This window comes from Grus americana, chromosome 7, assembly GCF_028858705.1.
Source record: "Grus americana isolate bGruAme1 chromosome 7, bGruAme1.mat, whole genome shotgun sequence".
Lineage (NCBI taxonomy): Eukaryota > Metazoa > Chordata > Aves > Gruiformes > Gruidae > Grus > Grus americana.
The window spans coordinates 5,411,879-5,430,787 of NC_072858.1; the positions used below are offsets into that span (position 1 = coordinate 5,411,879).

At 38.4% G+C, this 18,909-nt stretch overlaps 1 protein-coding gene across 10 annotated transcripts in view; it reads right to left on the reverse strand.

The window, feature by feature from the left end:
* Positions 1 to 7,505: 7,505 nt before the first annotated feature.
* The window catches only part of PLEKHA1 (pleckstrin homology domain containing A1), a 38,383-nt gene continuing 26,979 nt past the window's right edge, over positions 7,506 to 18,909 (reverse strand). For 2 of the 10 annotated variants that reach the window (XM_054831759.1, XM_054831764.1), the window contains 6 exons: positions 18,800 to 18,868; positions 15,566 to 15,630; positions 14,667 to 14,730; positions 13,311 to 13,428; positions 12,169 to 12,209; positions 7,506 to 10,014 (listed from right to left, as the gene is read on the reverse strand). In XM_054831759.1, the coding sequence (XP_054687734.1) occupies positions 9,685 to 10,014; positions 12,169 to 12,209; positions 13,311 to 13,428; positions 14,667 to 14,730; positions 15,566 to 15,630; positions 18,800 to 18,868 (687 nt within the window). In that variant the 3' untranslated portion in view covers positions 7,506 to 9,684. Of the gene's footprint in view, positions 10,015 to 10,195; positions 12,210 to 13,030; positions 13,108 to 13,310; positions 13,429 to 14,666; positions 14,731 to 15,565; positions 15,631 to 18,799; positions 18,869 to 18,909 lie in introns of those variants that run through there. The other 8 variants (XM_054831763.1, XM_054831762.1, XM_054831765.1 and 5 more) reach the window with 8 other exon arrangements.

The window sequence follows — 18,909 nt, forward strand, 5'->3', positions numbered from 1 at the left end:
GGCGGGGCGGGGCGGGAGCGGCGGGGACAGCCCCCCCCCCCCCCTCCCCGGACAGTAACCCCCCCCTTCCCGCCTCCCCCGGGCAGGAACACACACACGCGCCTTCCCGCCGCCTTGTCTTTTTGGGGGAAACTTGAAGGACCCGTTAGTGCGCGGAGGTGTTAAACTTGGCGTGGAAAGGCGCGGCCGCGGTGCAGCACCAAAACCCGAGAGGGGACCGAAAGGCCGATAAGATGTTCAGGCCAGCAAGGGGGGGATGGAGTTGGACGCTCTTCCCCACTTTTACGGGAATTACGGGAAAGGCAATCTGAAGTAAGCATCGATAACATTTCTAGCTGATAAGCAGATGGGTGGAAGAGCAAATGCGGAGGGCAGGGCCGCCGGCCGCTCCCCTGGTAGAAAGGGTAGAGCGGTACATGCACATGTCTGTAAGTGTCAGGCACCCCCCGGGAATGCCCGGTCCTCCCGCGGCCACCCGAGGCATTCCCGGTTCGGGAAGGACGTGGGAGGCGGTGGCCGGTGCTGAACCGGGGCCGTGGTACCTAAAGGCAGCGGGAAGGGGAGGAAGGCTGCTCGGCCCCTCACTGCACCGGAGGTGCTCAGAGCCTCGGGGCGAGGTGGATACTAGCAATTAGCAGAAGGTTAATCAACCGAAAGAGAGGGAAAAGAAAAAAAAACCAACCTAGCCCTCCCTCAGCCCACAAGCAGGCTGATCCAATTTATCTGGCAGCTGTGCAACCGCCACAACCTATGGACAGAGGCCTCTTTGCCATATGCTCTTTTAGCACATACAAGGTGGTTGGAAAGGCGGTTTAATTACACACACGTACCTTCCAAGGGAAAAGACATCATTTCCAAAGCAAGTAGGGAAAGGTATAACAAGAACTAATAGCTGGAAATTGAGCACAGCCAATTTTTTCATTATGAGCCGATTAAACTTTTGAACAGACTGCCAATATGTAATTATGTAAGTGTATCTTGATCAGACACCCAATAACCAAGGACCTAATGAACTTTACAAACCATTAGACAAGATGAAATGCTATTAACTCTTAGATGAGCTGCGACAAAGAAATGGAGGATGGCAGCAACTGCATTGGTACAGAAGAATACAAAGTCTTTTCACTCACGAAAAGTGGGATAATCTTTAACCACCAGCCACCTGAGCAGGTGGAGGCAGCATCCCGAGTGTCAGAAGTGAAACCTCATAGTTTCCAGAGATTACAAAATCTTATCAAACTGTAACCACAAACCCACAAATGTGCAAAACGTACTTAACTGCTTGGTTAGCACCTGAAGGTGGGAAACCACGTAGACTCTGATGTTCCCAATAAAAGCTCCGATACGAGCCCCTTACATCTGCTGCTTTCCAGTAACTTCTATGCTGTGCGAGAAAAAGAGATTTCAGGAGAATTACTTGATTTCAGAACTGACTAAAGTAGTAAAGTAGTAATCTGGAACAATTCACAACAAAACTTCCTTAGTACTAAAATCATTAAAGTGTTAAAAAGTCTAAGAAAAAGTTTGAAAATGCTTACAAGTTCAAATATTTTTTTAATGTCTGTATATATATAAGCATATATATAAAATAAAGATAGATATCATGGTAAAGTGCTTCCAAATTATTGTTTATCTATTACTTATTGGCTACTTTCAATAAGCTTCAAGGTTGTGGTGGGTCTTTTTTTTCCCCCTTTAATCTGAAATACAGACAAGTCTTTAAGGAAAGATGAACCAGTTTTAGTATTAAAATATAAGAAATACAGATTCAGAAAAGCTCATTTAAGCTCCTAGTTGGAAGCAGGAGCAAGATATTCAAAGACCAATGGGTGAATTACTGTGGGGTTTAGTCCTCCCCCTCCCAGAAAGGCAGTCTGCTTTTCCATCTTACCCCCTTTGTCAGGCAACTTCAGAAGCTGTTTGAAGCCATTGCAGCCTTATCTCCATAGGTAAGAAAACATCACGTGTAGTGGGAAAACTCCTTGTTCAGTCATCCTCTCCCCATGGATGTTTGTGGGTTTTTTAGCTTGGTATCCTTTGATATGGGTCATTCTGGGGAGCAAAGGCAAGGTGTGGAGAGGGGCTCAAAACATGAACATAAGCCCTGCTGACAGACAGAAACCCACTTGGAATAGCAATAATTCAGTACATCAACACCCTAGTTCAAAACCTATAAACTATTTACTTAACTGTTCAGCTTATAAAGTTTGCAAAGCTTATAAAGTTTGCAAATCTTAATGCAAATATTTAACTGCTTCAAGAACTACTGCAAGTAGTTAGTATTCTCGCACACGAGTTTGAAACATCCATTAAGTATGTTTATCTTTTCTGCAACGTACAACTCTTTCTTTGCACAATTCAGCCAGCACTATCGGCTTCAAACTCTTTTACAAACTATAATACATGAGCCAGTATTTTTTTTTTTTAAATAAATAGCATAGAAAAGGAAAGCACATTTGTTGATAGACAATCAAAGGTTAAACACTGTAAAGGAAATAAATATATCCCAAGGTCTTATGTGAAAACCATTAATTAGCAGTTCACTTCCAGTATTGCAGACTAGCATTGAGGACCTTCTGCTCTTATGTTTTTTGTTTTTTACACCAGGTAGGGATGTGAATATTAAACTGAGTATTAAAGTATAAATTTTTTATAATGTGAATTTTATACATTTTACATGGGTGCACACACAACTGAAGATAAACATCTCACTTTCCTGAGTAATTAAGTCTTTGGGGGTTTAATAACTTAGTTTACTGACAAATATATGTGTTAATTACCCATCTAACCTGTGTAGAAGTGCCTTACACCTCAAAGGCACTCTAAACCCAGAAATTATTATTTCTCCTCTGTCATAATGTTTCCACACAGAACAGCTAGCCAAGCCAGCAGATGTTTATCAATACTCAGAGAGACCAAAAACGCTGAAAAATACTTCCATTTGAGAGACTTACTAGTAAACTATTTCATCGCCTGCTTTGATGACAGGAGGCTCCATCTAGAGATCACATGCTACAAATCCTTCTAAAGCTCTGAACGTTTGGATACTGCTGTCAGGGATCCAGAACATGCCTCGACATTCAGCCTCAGCCCTGCTCGCAGTAGGGGTCAGGACAGAAGAGATCGCCCTTTCCTGCAACGTGATGGTATGTTTTACATTCCCTATTCCAAAAGTAAGTTTTCCTGGACGCCCAGGAAGATGTCGCCATGTTACCCAAGCTGTATCATTTACTACCTTTAAAATCTGTGTCGGAGAGCAGCAAAACACCTTGCCATACGAGCCGCTACCTCCAGCGGCTTCCTGGGAAAGGAGGGAGCGAGAGAAGCCAGCAGCGCTCGTCGCAGGATTCTTGCGTTGCTACTGCACACGGGGGCCAAGGGGCAGCTTCGGAGTAAGGATCTGGGCACACATGGAAAGGGCAGGGAGAAAGAAGCAAAGGAGAAAAAAAAGAAAAAAAAAAAGAGTACACTTGGCAGGAGAGAAAGGGGTTAACGTTACGGTCTGGGGCTGGAAAGATCCTGCCCAGAAAGGATGATAGGGAAGTTTGAGATGGCCAGAATGCCTTTATTCTGAGCAAACTTAAATAGCTTGGGCTTTGCAGAAAGCTTTTTTAGGTTTATTATGACTGCATTATCATTGCGCTTCATTCATTAATGGATTTCTTGCCCCCAGAAAATGTGGGAGAGCAGCATGCTGTCCTGCCTACCTTTGGCCAGGATGTATCATCCCTAACCCAGTCCCCAAAACCCCAGGGCTTCTCTACTTTGTAGGACTTCTCTATTTTGTTAAACAAAGATTTACAGTTTTTAAAAAACAAAACACAACTTGTAAAAATGTGTGCTGGATTCATTGCTACATATGGAAAAAAATGCCATTCTTTTGAAAGAAAATGGCTGCTAACCAGGGAATTTAAAACTACACCTTTTCTTCCAGGTGTGAATTCAGCCCTGGTGCTCAACAGGCATAGCTGTTGGCATAATTTATAAAATAAATGAATGATCAGGGTGTCTCTTGCAACACCTCACATGAAACCAAGCAGCCCAAGAAACAATTGCTAATCTGAACAAATGAAATATGTACTTGTGTACATGTGGGTTTTCCTTGATGTCAGAGGGCAATCCTGCAACTAGGAGTACAAGTATAATGCTACAGGCAGGCATTGTAAAACAAGTGTTCATAAATTCATCTTTACTCACAGAAAACCAGCACACTGCTACGAAAACATGCAGCTGGCACCTGCCTGTTGAGAACAGACCTTACTTAGGTGTCCCGATGTGCTCAGTTATCATTAGGAGACCGGGGCCAAGAGGAATGCAGCACTACAGAATGGTTTAAATTCTTGAGAGATGTGTTCACTATGCATATTGATATGCAAGACAGTCGTTTTAAATGCAAATCCTTAATTACAGCGTCAAAGGTACCAGTCTGAAGAGCAATATTCAACTAATACTACACCATTACATAGTGCCTTTACAAACGAGTACCAGTTTCTTTTTCTCAGAGAGGTTGCAGAGAACATCTGAAGTGAAAAACCAAGGCAGACATTTGGGATGTGATTCAGTGACCGTGTAGGACTCACACTTAATTTTCCTGGAGAGTAGTCTTCATTACTTCCATGGAAGATCTCAGAAGTACTTCAGCAGCTTACTGGCTTGGAGCAGCAAGTAGTTACATAGATTGTGGTCCAACATAGAGATGAATATTAAGACATTAAATAAAAATGATAAAAGGTAAAATGATGTATAGCACAGAGTGCTTCAAATTATTTTCTATTTCATTTTAACTTTTAGACTAAAAATACCCTGTCCCAATTTCCCCTTCTTTCACTACTTCTCTCTCTCTTCCACCTCAAAGAAAAAAATATGGAATCTGGCTAAGAACAGTAATATTTCTGTCCCATGCCTGTAGTATGCACCTTTTTGGTGTGCTCACTCATTTCTCCCTCCATTCTAACATAGACTTCCTGGAAGACCTAAAAAATTAGCCTTTGAATATCAACATTTTCTACTAATTTATCTATTTGTGACAGGAGAAACTGTGTGATGCCATATCCACTTTTAATTCATTCCTATATAGACTTCCGACTGCTGAACCTAGCTCAATCTGTAATTGCAATACTTCAAAATTTGAAAAGCCGAAAAGTAAAATTAAAATGGCAACTCAGTAAGGAGAAAGAATGAAGTTTTGAACCGGTTAGGTCTTCCTCTGTTGCCCCAATTAGTCTGGTCTACCTCCAAACTTCTATCTGTGCATCGCGTTACTTTGCCTCCCAAGAGCAGCGGCGATGCTTGCCTTCCCCTCCAGCAGCTGAAGAGACTGCACTCGGTTGAGACACTTCCAAGGTCCTTCTGACCAGCCACGTCGCTGGAGACAACTGGTTTTCCAGGTACGTTCCAGAATTTTTAAGCTGCAGTAATTGAAAGTTAGCTAGCCCAGCTCAAAGCCTCTGAGTACAGAAAGTTACTGCCTTACGCTGCTGGACATACACGTCTTTCAAGCAATAATTAACGTTTTGACCGCGCACATTTTAAACAATCATCTAACATACATATATACATGCTTTTCATTCAAGAAAAGGCTACTGCTATCAGACTGAATTACTACCTTTTAGTAATAGGTTTGTCTCATACTGGTTTATCATAGGAAAACATCAGTTGACATTGGTGGTGTCCTTTGAGTTTTGCTACTTTGTAGCATGAAAAAACAGATTCTCCAAAGGGTCAGTTCTTCAATTTCTTCTGTTTCAACTACTCTTTACTATCCTCCAATTGCCTGCAATTGCTTTCCACAGTCAGTAGCATCACGAGGAGCCTCACACTTCCATTATTATGGAGTTAGTAGGTTATTCACCTTTTTTCCTATAACATCACAGCTTCCTCAGGAATAAACTAGTAAACAGCAGCAGGCAGAAGGGGATGTTTTATCTTCAACCTATTTGCTGCCGATGCTATTCAAAGCTTACAAGGCATAAGAGTTTTTAAAAAACCCTTTGCTTAGTCCAGTGACTTAACAAGTAGAGTTTCAGAATGGATTTTTACAATTCAGAAACATACCTAGAAAGTAAGTGCCCAGTACAGATAATTTTCAAAGCTGGAGCATGACCTCTAGGTGGTGCTGACATCCTGTGATTCCATGAGATTAAGGCATATGCCAGTTTATTAAACTACATTCTGGACCATTACCCTTTGGGAGTTACCTTCAGGCACGTGGATTGCAGATTTAACAGTTTCATTTCTGTAAACTTCTTATTGTAATATGACACATTTAAATCTATAAACATAAAGAATACTTTAATTCTCTCTTCAGTAAAGGGGCAACAGGAAGTACATGGCAAATGAAAACGTGCAAGATAGAACGTAGCAAGACAGATCCCTCAACTGGCTGTGAAAAATAACTTAAGATGTTTATGAAAATAATTAGAGGATAAAATGTTGATACATGTGATAAGACAGATGAACTAGAAAAGGTATTTTCAGCTCCTTTAAATAAGTTGGAGTTGCTGCCAGTAATTGCATTTTACTCTGACATTTATTACTAGGAAGAATAAACTGTATTGCCATACACAGATTAGTATCTAACTTGGTATGCCAAGGACCTTACTCAAACATCAACTCCATGCTGCTGCAATCAAGCTGCTTTTGGAACCCAGTGATGTTATGGTAAAGCTAAAAACATCTAGCTTAACTGGACCTGGGCTACCGAAGTACAATTAGGTACGTATTTCACGCCAACTCTGGCCTGTGGTGCAACTGGCTAAAATGGAAGCTTCAAGGCCCTCAGTGCAGCGACTCCTCTGGACATCGTATGTTCCAGAGTAAGATGTTGGGGCAATAGCGTGCATGATTTGATACTAATGTAACTGCAGGTGTGTACATACCTGGAATAGCTCGCAGTCAGATGATGTCACAGTCAAACTCGAATTTGGGTAACTGTGTACAGCCTATATGTCTTACTCGATTACCGGTCTTTATCTGAAGCTTGCAGACTGTTGAGACAGACCAGTTAACTGTGCTGCTTTACAAAAGGCAAAAAAGGACCTGAGAAATGCAGTCTCTCACATGTACAGACAGTGAGGTGCTTCCAGATGTCCTATGGGTGCTGTTATATCAGGAAAGCATTTTTGAGAGAAACTTGGTTATGCAACAATATAAGGCCAGAAAAAAGAATGTTACATTTTGTTGGAGTTTTTTTTCTCTTCCCTTTCAGACAGTGCCCGAGTGTTTCCGAATCATTCACCTGACATTATCATGCATCATCTCTTCCCTCCCATTGAATAAAAAGAAGCCTGATCGACCTCCCTTGCATAACATGTAAAAATCCCACAGAAGAAACTGAGAACAGTAAAATAGAAATCAAACAGAATGAGCTGGTTTTTTCTCAGGAAGAATTAAAAAGACATTACAGCTGGATAAAAGATAACCTGACCTCTTATGTGCTAAAAAAGAATATATTGTTCTGATAAAATATTTATCATGGTGCAAGAAAACTCAGTCAGCTGTTATTTTAAGTTACCCAAACTGATTTATTGACAATTTAAATGTGACATATTTACAGCAGTTTCTAAAATAATTTAACAATTTTCATAGATTTATAAAAGTACTGATAAATAGGAGACCCTGACAATTACCAACCACAAATATTTCCCTATGCTACTGAACTACAACAGTAGTTCTTTTCTTTCCTTTTTTTCTTTTTTTTCCCCCTCCTCTTTTTATAAGTCCCATAATGGAGCTGCTTTACCTCCACCCAATGTGTAAAATTGCCAATACCAAAATATAATAAATGAACATGCAGTGTGAAAGCTGTACCAGAGCAAGTGATTTCAGATGTTAGACTACAGTAAAAAATATTTCAATGCAAAGTGTCTTCCACACAGAATGTACTTGTGAAAAAATAAGCTTTTAAAGAGCTATTGTTTTATCTTTATAGAAGTTAAAACCTACAATACTAGTTCAGACATTTACAGTAACTTCCAATTCTGTGCTAGTTTTCACATATATCTAAAGAGTCAAACAAAACCAGTAATTTACAAACACCACTGCCTTAAGGCAGCGGTTAGTTAGCTTATGGATAAAAAAACCCGAAGGTGCTGATATAATTTAATGTTTTGAAATTAGATTCTATTTCATTCTTACATGACACCAATTATTCTATCCTTGGATCAACAAATTACTGTGGTATAGCCATCCATATCTCTCAAGCAGGAAGTCAGTTTGGAAGTTGGAGAGAAGATGGACTTGTATGATATGTATCTTAGGTTCCAGTAGACAAAAAGTATCACAAAGCCGGACAATCTTAATCACAATAAGCAGCATCATGAGATATTTGTGGGGTTTTGATTAAAGCAAACATTTTTCAAAAACAATGAAAAGTACACACTCAATCTAATCCAATATTTGAAATGTAAAGGTTCTTTTCATTTGCATCACTGAAGCCCCATAACACAGTGTACACAAACAACAAATACTCGTTTTTTTAAAAACATACATTGCACAGCTAGTAGGTGCAATACCAGAACACTGGTATCCCTAGCATAAGTTTTCAGTTTTAAATAGCTGTTTCAAACTATGCTATTCAGAGCAACTCCAAGCCAACGTTCAAAACCACTGGGAATGGTTTGTGTACATAACTAATCCAAAAATGTTTCAACAATGTGAGAAAACACACAGGCACTTAAGAATTAGTGCACCAAAAGTTATAGGCCACAATCCCATGACTATGAACAGTTCAGTACCAATAGTGACAAAACTGAACGAGGAGGTCTTCCACTGATCAATATAGAAACAAGAACTGTTCACAAAGCACTGATAAGAAAACCATTCTCAAAACAGTCATCAAATGATATGTTTAGGTGTTTAAGAAAAATAATTGCTGCAAAGCCTAATGTAACACAATATAAACCCTACCTAGTTCAAAAGATCTAAAGTGTCCAAATTGAAAAGTCCAATTTCTCTTCTCCCCCCTCCAAAACACCGTTACATGCAGTCCATTAAAATCCAAATGTGCAAAAAGTTACAACCCACCTTTAGGAGTGCATCAAAAAATAGGCTGACTATTCAAAATACTATTTTAGTGGAAATTTTACAGCACCATAATTAGAATTCCAAGGGAGTTCAGAATTCTTGTTCTGATAACAAATCAGTTGACACTGTTGATCCTAAAGAACAGAAGAAACATTTTGTGCATTTCCTGGTATCTGAAAGTCATGGAGAGAAACAATTCTCATCTATGCCTAAAATCTTACTGTAGTTCAAAATGAAATTAAATTATCACATTTGTTGGCAATAAGCTCTCCACAATATAGCATTAGTTGTAAATTTAGATTTGCCAGATTAGGAATGAAAAGTTGCTGGTACCTTGCTTACTTGCAAAAGTACGATTTTGTTTTTGTCTTTTGGTTTTTTTTTTTCCTTCTAAATTGTGCAGTTTGGCCCCTCCCTAGTAAGTGATTTACTATCAGGCTTTGAGAGAATGCGTAAGGTCCATTTCTGACCCTCGGCTGAAAGGCAATACACAAACACATTATATATACACATGTGTGCACAGAAACACACACATACATATATATAAAAATCAGTGTTCCGGTTTTTTGTTCTCATTTCCTATAATTTTCTTTGGTTAAAAGTCCGAGCAAGGAAATTAGAGGACCGAACAAATGGATCATTCTCCAAACACTTCCATCACTACACATCACTAACTGGAAGGCTTGCATCATCCAGATCCACAAGGCCAGGATCCTGTTCCTGAGTGCCATTTTTACTTTGGGGTTCCAAGAGACCCCGTTCAGTCACTTTGGAAGTTGATTCTCTTGGAGTGACAACCTGGATCTTGTGGCTCCCTGGCTTGGCCTTGGTAAAAGATTCGTGAAATCCTCGCTTCTCCAAGGCAGGGTATTTGGCGCGAGGGTTTGGGACCAGAGGGCTGCTGTGAGCGGCTGTGGAATGTGAGGTGGCTGGGGCTGGGACGGCAGAACGGAGAGCATGGTTGGGTTCGGAAGAAGACTCGGTATGCTCCTGGAAAAGAAGGGCACGTGTCAGATGAAGTAATCGATGTCTTGTTGAAAAGATGCAATTTCAGATTTCACTCTCAGGAAAAAAAAAAATCAAGACAGAAAATACACAAAGCAAAGCATCAGCCACAGCAGCAGGAGGCAGGTGCTTCCTCAAGGCCGTGTATTATTAAATGTGAGCTTACAGCAGTATGTGACAGCAACACCAGTGTCATCATTTGAAGAAATTCAATTTCTCAAGTCAAGCTGAGCAGCTCTTTAGACTTTTTAATACAGTCCAGCAAATTGAGGCTCCTCATTTTACTAAGATGTTCAGTAACCTTTTGAAGATACACACTTTAAAGGCCATTGAAAATGATATCCTTCCAAGAGAAAAATGCATTCAAATATGTTCATATACATCAGGCACTCATATCCTAATCCTGAAGTAATGCACATTTTACTGTCCCCTCCTCTTGGGGTACCAATCTCCCCAATTTGTTCCAGGGACCAAAAATAGTAACTATTTTATGCTATCAAGACTGTGTAACAATTTCCTAAGTTAACAGACCTAGAGAAGAAACTGATCTTTAAGCTATTCCTTCTAATTGTCAAGTTATTTGCTTGTGTTTGTTTGTCATTAACTGCCATTCTGTTGACCTTTACATAACTCTATTAGATTTATACTGTGAAAATAATCTCCCACCATTTACTTAGTGATAGGAACAAGTTCCCAGACTACCTCGGTATGATTTAGATGTCTAAAGCACAGGCACAGAGTGGCATTTTACATGTACTAGGATATCCTGCCTGTCCCCTACACCTCTATCTCCAGATCAAAAAAATCCCTCAGGTTCTGCATTGTATCTATCAGTTCTGTAAGGGTGTCTCAAATACCTACGGACACCTAAAACAGAGCTGGTTGCAGTCTTAAATGATATGATCAAAATGATGTGCGATGAAGGAGTGAATACTTCCCTCTGCGTGCATTAGGAGCTGCTGCCACTCCTGCCATCATCAATAGTTAGTACGTGAGCTAAAGGAATTTGCCAACCCACGTGCGTACACAAATCAGGTTACTTTTCAAGCACATTTGTTAGCAAAAAAACCCTATCACAGATGTGTGTCCAAGATGCAAATATACATCCTAAATGAAATACTTATTTTTTCATAGCAGTTTTCCAAGTTTCTTTTAGAATGCCATGACATGAATTCATAAGTTTAATCATAATGGGTTCTGCCAAGTACTACTGTATTTCTTTTTATAAATTAACCAGTATTATTGGGTGAAAGTGTCGTGCAACTTTTTTGGATTTCAGTATTGCGTTCAATTGCAGCAAAGTATTTCATGTTATTTACATTGCCTTATTTCATACCTGACTTGATACTCCACTTTCAGAAAAACATGTGCTTTAGGAGAACATGATTCAGTGATTTACCTACTGTTCTTCTCATTATTAATAATTTTAGTTTAACAAAGAGGACAGAAGTAAGGGGTATTAGGACAAGATCTCTATAATAAACTTTCCGCTAAATTGAACTGAAGGATACTCAGATTTTACTACCCACACTGACTGTAATTTCACAGTTAGGAGAATATGCTGCTGTATTACTCCTAAGGTGTACTGCTTTGAACAGTGTACCGATTATACATTAAAATGCTTCTATGTTTGAACTAGTAATTTCATGCAGAGACTTATAAGCCATGCAAATCAGGCTACAATATTATACTTCCAATTACTAGAGTTATGACGTGCATTTTTTGTGTGCACGCATCTGTATTAGTTTGTGGGTAGCTTAAATTTAATTTTGCTTTTGCACAGTTTCAAAAAAATGTTAAGTAAAATGGAAATATGAACTCTCATGCAAATTAGTTTTAATACTTTCCCATTAAAATGACATCACGTAACTTACATTTAAATATATAGTATGCTTTGAAGTATAAATACATGTTTTTGCCATTTTTAATTTCCAATTATTTTAAAAGAAAAAACAGTGCAAACCTGTAAGTGAATGGTATAATTTATGAGTTAGTTTTCAGTAATGATAATGACAACAGGTAGCATTATTTTTAGTTTTTTATAGTGCAAATTAGTCTCTAGTCCTAGCCCTCTGTTAAGAAGGCAAGTTTACATGAGAGCCCACATACGTGCTGCATTCACCAGTTCTTGATGTATACCTCTGTATACAAGGATTCGACAGCCTTCTGGCCTGCCGCATCTGGAACACAGTGCAAAGCTAAGATTAGAGTAACCTATACTTGGGGAAAGAAGAGAAGAGAGGGAAAAAGAAAGAAGTGATGCAGACAGTAATAGCTAGATTGCTCAGTTAGCCCCACAAAAGACAGCATTCACAAAGAAAAAAAGTTATCTGCATATTTTCATTCCCCCCAAAAGAAACAAAATTTATGATAGGATTTATTTAAAAGCATGAAGCAGCTCCCAGCTGCAAAAAATAACTGAGAGCTTAGACTAAGTTAACAGAAACACAGTATCAATGCAAACGTGTGGTCAAATGCCAGATTTAAATTATTAGATTTCAGATTATGGGGGTAATGACATATTCAGCTTATCACAAAACATCCCATAGCCAGAAAGTGAAAACCATAGCTTGCAATATCTGAACTGTAAAGTATTCCATTCATTAAATCTGGACATACTTGGAGACACTGTGACACTAAGTTGTGAATAGTGAAGGCTACTGTAACGTACTTCGTACTGAACATCTAATACAGTTTAAATATAAGTACGTATGATGTGTTGGCATCCACGTGGTGTCACAAATATTAACACTTGTCACAGTGCCGCAGTTCAGTAATGTTAGATGGTGTTCACACTACACTTCCAACAGCAAAAACTAATTCATGCGAGAAGTTACTTTAAATTTTAATCTGTGTCTGCATATATAATAAACTATCAACAATAGAGAATGACAATTTAGTAGGGAGAGTTGTTAAAAACAAATTCAGATATTGTCATTTGATTGCAAAATTCAGCAATTAGCAGAAACACCTCGCAGGAATTAGAAAGTTTCAATTTTACCTCCAAACTAGTAGCAGCATAGTGACAAAGATCATACTGATCTCAGAAGAATTTTTCTAGGTTAGCACTTGCATCATCTACGTGTTCAAGACAATACAATGCACAAAGTTACATACATGTAGGACTAAGATAAGTGCTCAATTAAATACAAAAAATATTTATGCCAATCTGTACAAAAGTTCATGCAAAGATGCCATATAACTACAGGGCAGGATAGAGGACAGGCGAAAGGAAAAAACAACTAGAACTTCATGTGTACAAGTGAGCATCAACTAATCACATTTTCTCTGAGGTTCAGAACAACATACGGAAGCTGCTGATCTTCCAGGTCCCCGCTGTGCTACAATGGCCCCAGAAATTGCTTTTATCCAGCTGTGCATGTCTTCTGGACTGTCCGCCTGGATCAAACAATATGCATTATATTTAATGTCATCAACTCAACTTTCCCAGTGTCCTGACCACCTGCATTAAAATGACAGCCTTACCCTGCTTTAGTAGTCTGTTATTTAAAGCCTTAGGGACTTCCATTTCTTAACCAGACATTTCTTAAAATCTTACCCTGAATTTACTCTTGTATGTACATAGTTATATAAAATAAGCAAGAAATAAGTGGTTTTATACTAATTGCATACTCCAGACTCAAATTTTTACTTTCAGCAAACAAAAAACTAGAGCACCCACAGAAATTCTTACAGGAGATCTGCAGACCCCTCTTAGCAGACTTTGGCCAACAACATAACTTCTGTACTCTTCAGGCACTGATGCACTTTACTTCTATGAGGTGTTTACTGAAGAGTTACAGTAAAATAAAAATCAGTCTCTGTCGGGGATCAGCTGCACATTTACTTAGAACAACAATGCAACAGATTAACAGTGAATACCAAAGGTGTACATATCTGGGATAAAGACAGATAAAAAGCTAAAACTATCTCCTAATTAGGTTGCAAGTTTAATAAACTACCACATCCACCCAGCAAGAAACAACTGCAACATGTCACTTAATTATGTTCAGCTACAGGACAGCTCACAACTCAGCACCTAGCACCACTGCCTGTATTAGGCTATACAGGCCTTTCTGATCCTACAAGAGAAGCTCAAAAGTTATTTCCAGGACAATAAGCATCACCTTACCATAGAGCTAGAAGAAGCAAGTCTTTGTGATTTGCATTCTATCTGAACATTTAAAGGATAACATGGTAAGGATGCAGTGAATAAAGTGCATATGGATACATATTACCAAATAGATACTGCAATCTAAACATTGCTGTGCTTTAGTAGCTATTTTAATGTGGCAACTAACTTGAATCTGAGAACTCAATTACTATACATAAGAATTCAGTACTTCAAAATAAAAGATTTAAAATATTGAGTTGATCCTACAGAATTTGGAGACCTGAATGCCAACAAGATCACATTAGGATTTATTGTTTATTGCTTTCATACACTACCAACATAACAGTTGCTGTTATGTGGCACATTTCTTATCTGCATCTTTCTGAAACATAATGAAGATCACACTCCCTCTGAAAATCATGGCATAGTTAAATACAATTTAAAAAGAAAAACAGCAGTGTTGCTTTGCTTTGACTATGGCAGTCTCCTGGTTTTGCCCAAAGTTTAAAAAAAGAGAAATTACCTGTACATAAAAGGTTCGAGAAGTTGTTACAATTTCAAAGAGATTGTCTCTCATCATTATATCGCTGTAAATGAAACACAAAAATACTTCAACAGCAAGTACAACTTCCTATTTTAAAAAGACTCTAGGATGCAGAGATGCAGAGAACCAGAGCATTTGCTGTCTGAAGACCTTTGCATTTCTTTATCACTCTACTTTTTTTTTTTTTTTGGTAAATACCAAGTAGAAAAAGAAAACCAGCATCTCACTTATTTTAGGCCTAAGACTCTCTAGTTTATCAGTGTCATGCATGCCACTATGTATGTATCATGTTAAGTCTAAAAATATTTATTGTTCTAGTCAAATTTATGTAAAATATCATTTATGTTTTGTTATGTCTTCGCAAAATATTAGTCCTAAACAGTAGCCTGCTAAAAAGCCCCACAAACCCACAACAAACTACTACAAAGGCAATTAATGGCTTAGTATATTGCCATTTAGTAGGAGGGAAACAGCAGGAGGAAGAGTGTTCTCATCTAAATTCAGACATTTAACATAAGGTAATGTCCGCTAAGGTTTAGAGATTATACAAGCCGAATAGAGACTCCTAAAATTGCTACCTCAAATCAGACAGCACCCATGCATCTCTAACTCATGATTGCATGATACTCCTTTGTTCCACCCTTGTCCAATGCATTTACATTCTACTTAATGTTACAACTTTGGAACACACGCTAATGTAGAACCCTCAAAACCAGTTTTAAGTACAAAACTATTTGCTGTCCTCTAAGTGGAGGATCACACATGCGTACATCAACCGAAGTTATTAAGAAGTTCTCCATTGTTTCCAATGAGCAGTCTCGCCATGACAAGGCAGTGTACTACATCCCATGTAATCACATCAAGGCTTCCCTCCTCACCTTTGTTTGCATTCCTGAACCTTATGGACCTCCTTAAGTGGTATAACCCTGAGAGGTTCCTTTTCCTGGGGAGGGAAGAAAAAAAAAAAAAAGGCAAAAATATTTCAGTAGAGTATATCTAGCAACTTGAACATAGTCAAAAAGCCAGAAGTCAGGACAGTTGACAGCAGCAGACTTCTGTAAGTGAGACTTTCAAGGCAATCATTTATGCAAAAAGTAATGTCAAGCAAAATTTAATTTGCTTTTGTAAATATTCAATGAACCATGGCACTTGCAATGAAGGGGAGGCAAAGATCAAGAAGTAAAACCACCAAACACATTCATTCGCCTTACCATAATGGAGACAACCATCCTTGCCCCCTTCCCCTAACTAGATCAGAAAACTGAATCTGGCCTCAAGCAGCTTATTTCAGTAAAATCATCATTATATTCATTTGCTATGAAACGCTACAAGATGCTTTGCTAACTGTATTGCATGACATGGCTATAAATAAGATTATATCCTAAACTCAATACAATTAAAAATTATACAAAGAAATCAATCGTACCAAAACCTGTAAAAGATTAAGTATTCATAAAGCATATGAAAATTCTGTTACCCTAACAAATATAAGCGACAATTCTGTCCAAGTTTCACACAACAGGAAAAGAAGTGAGAACATACAACAAAAATACTTTCACTTTTGCCATGACAACATAATGTCATACATACTACTATTTTCCTGTGGTTGTTGCAGTAAAACACAAACAAGCAACAACTTATTTTACCTCCTAATGTGTTTTCTTTAAGTTGTGTTACAATGAACTACTTCAGTTGGCTTCAGCTTACAGACAAAACAAAAGCTGTCAGCTCTGGAATGACTACTTTCTCAACAATTTCTATTGCATATACTTGTAAAAGATTTGTGTTGTTATAGCAAACAGCAAATGTCACCCAAATATAATCATCCTCAAGTGTCAATTTTCATTACATCACTTGTCTCTATAGCAGATCAAACTCCATGTCTTCAATTATTTTGCCCCTCTTTTCCCCTCTCCCCTTCCTGCTCCTTCCTAGGTTCCCTCATCCATTACAACAGAGTTTTCAAAGTAATACATCAAATGTGAACTGCAAGATCATCCCTGGAATACAGACATCTGTTCCAGCTCAGAAATTATAATTTTCCAAGTCTGATATTGCTTGTATTCCACTCTGCCCCACCTGAAGACTGACATGGGCTCCTCCTCAAATTGAAAATAGGAAACCATTGAGGTGGAGGGAACAGGGGACACACACGTCCACCACCGAACAACCACAACAAAAAAATCCCCAGAATTGACACATTTTTCAATTAAAAAAACCCAAAACTTTTTACATTTCCGAGAGCAGAGAACCCTACAGATGCAAAACAACAGCACCTCAAGATATGCTGTAAGACTCACTTGAAGTACTGGTGAGCAGCTGGCTGCCAAGACAAACTAACCTCAAGTAAGAGCCATACTTGACTGAAGACTGCAGCTACAGGGAACTGAAGTCCAGTAGAAAGAAGTTTGCCAGAATTAGAAGTCTGATGCTACAGTGGCTGAATATGACCTCTATGCCACAGTCGTCTTAACCACAAAGGTAAAACAAACAATAGCTATTGAACTTTTTTCCTGTCTTCGTGTTACTCTCATTAAGAGCAGGAGATCCCACATATTGCTGAAAGAAACAATTCACCACTTGAAATCTTCAGAAGAGAGCACTTTACCCTTTTTGTGTTTGTAGGAGATAAATAAAAGTCTGATGGTTAAGTTGTTGCAGGTGTTTTCTTCTTGGTGGGCTGCGCTCTATGAAAATTTTGCTCTTTCCAGCACAGGTTAAATGTCTCTCCAACATGTATGTTTCAGACTAGGCAGATCCTAATTGTTTAAAAAACTATACAAAACATGATTATCATGATTACGTTTTCTAACCATGGAGTTCTTTGATTAACCGCTATAGTCCAATAAGAGGGCACTATAGTCTATATCTATTCAGTACTTGCTTCCCTGAAGAGGGATGACTTAAAATGGAAGAGCAACCTGCTTTCAGTAAAAATTGTGAAGCAGAATCTACTTCCCTGTTGTCTGACAGCTGGTCAGTCCAGTACCTTCCTCAAACTCCAGCAAGGGGATATTAGTCTGAAGAATAAAGGACACTACAAGATTTTATATTGTTCATTTCAAATAAACTGGAAAGGAGCATGATAAAACACTAAAAGTGTATGCATTTCTACCAGCTTTCTAGTATACTCTCTCACAGTACAATTCTTCAGCGAGTTAGAATTTATTTGTGAGCCATCTACAGTTATTTTAAAATGAAAATAGAAGGTTTATTATTGGCAATGTGTCAGAATTGTGTTACGCTGACAGTTTAACAAAGACAACGATGCAAGATCAAACTCCTGCTACTGTTGTACTCCTTTATTAAAAGTAAAGCAAAAGTTCTCTTCAAAAACAGCCTGAAATTTGGCTTCTTGACATTTTGCATCTTAAGTTGGCCTGTAAACTCAATTTTCCTTGATTTATAATACTCTACAACTCAACTTTAGTCTTCCTGTACAGATGCTCTCATGTTTAGTAAGTGTGGGATTTTTTCTGGAGGAAAACAGACTGTCCCAAGTACCAGCCACTTCATTATTAAATGAAGTCTGAAAGCACTTAACATTTGGTCAAAACTGGTCAAGAGGTTCATGAGCGATGAGTGGGGAAAAAAGACCATGAAAACAAAACAAACTCTGTAAACACTGCTTTCTAAACAGTGGAGTTCTTTGACTGTCTTAGCTGCCCTGGTGAAAGAAGTGCATGGGGAAAGATCCCATCATTTGTATGATAAAACACCCCATAATCCTAACTTTAAATGAAGAATTGCAAGATTACGGTTTTGTCTGTCCACATAATGATCAGCTGTTTCAAGAACACAATTATATCTGAGTAAAGTGACACAAGATACTAACACAAAAATCAGGGCAATTGTAGAGCACACCCTATTACTGTTCTGCAGTGCCCTACAGACTGGTTCCCAAACAGAAGACTGAAGTCGTGATGTTAACAGCAACCCTATTTTTTTGTTCTTCCCGATCATGAAAAGCTTTTATAATTACTTATAAAAAGTTATTACAGTACAGAGCTAAGAGTTGCAGGAGCAGCACAGCACATTTATCAGATACAAGTGTATTTCTTTAGATTTTCTTGCAACTATCACTGGAAAATAACACATATTTTGAAACTTACCAGTTCAGACTTGAAATATCCTATTGTGTTTTCATCTAACTGAAAGTATCTTCTCTTCCAGTTCTTCATCTGTTAAAGGAAAATACATACATATTCATATATTTTATATA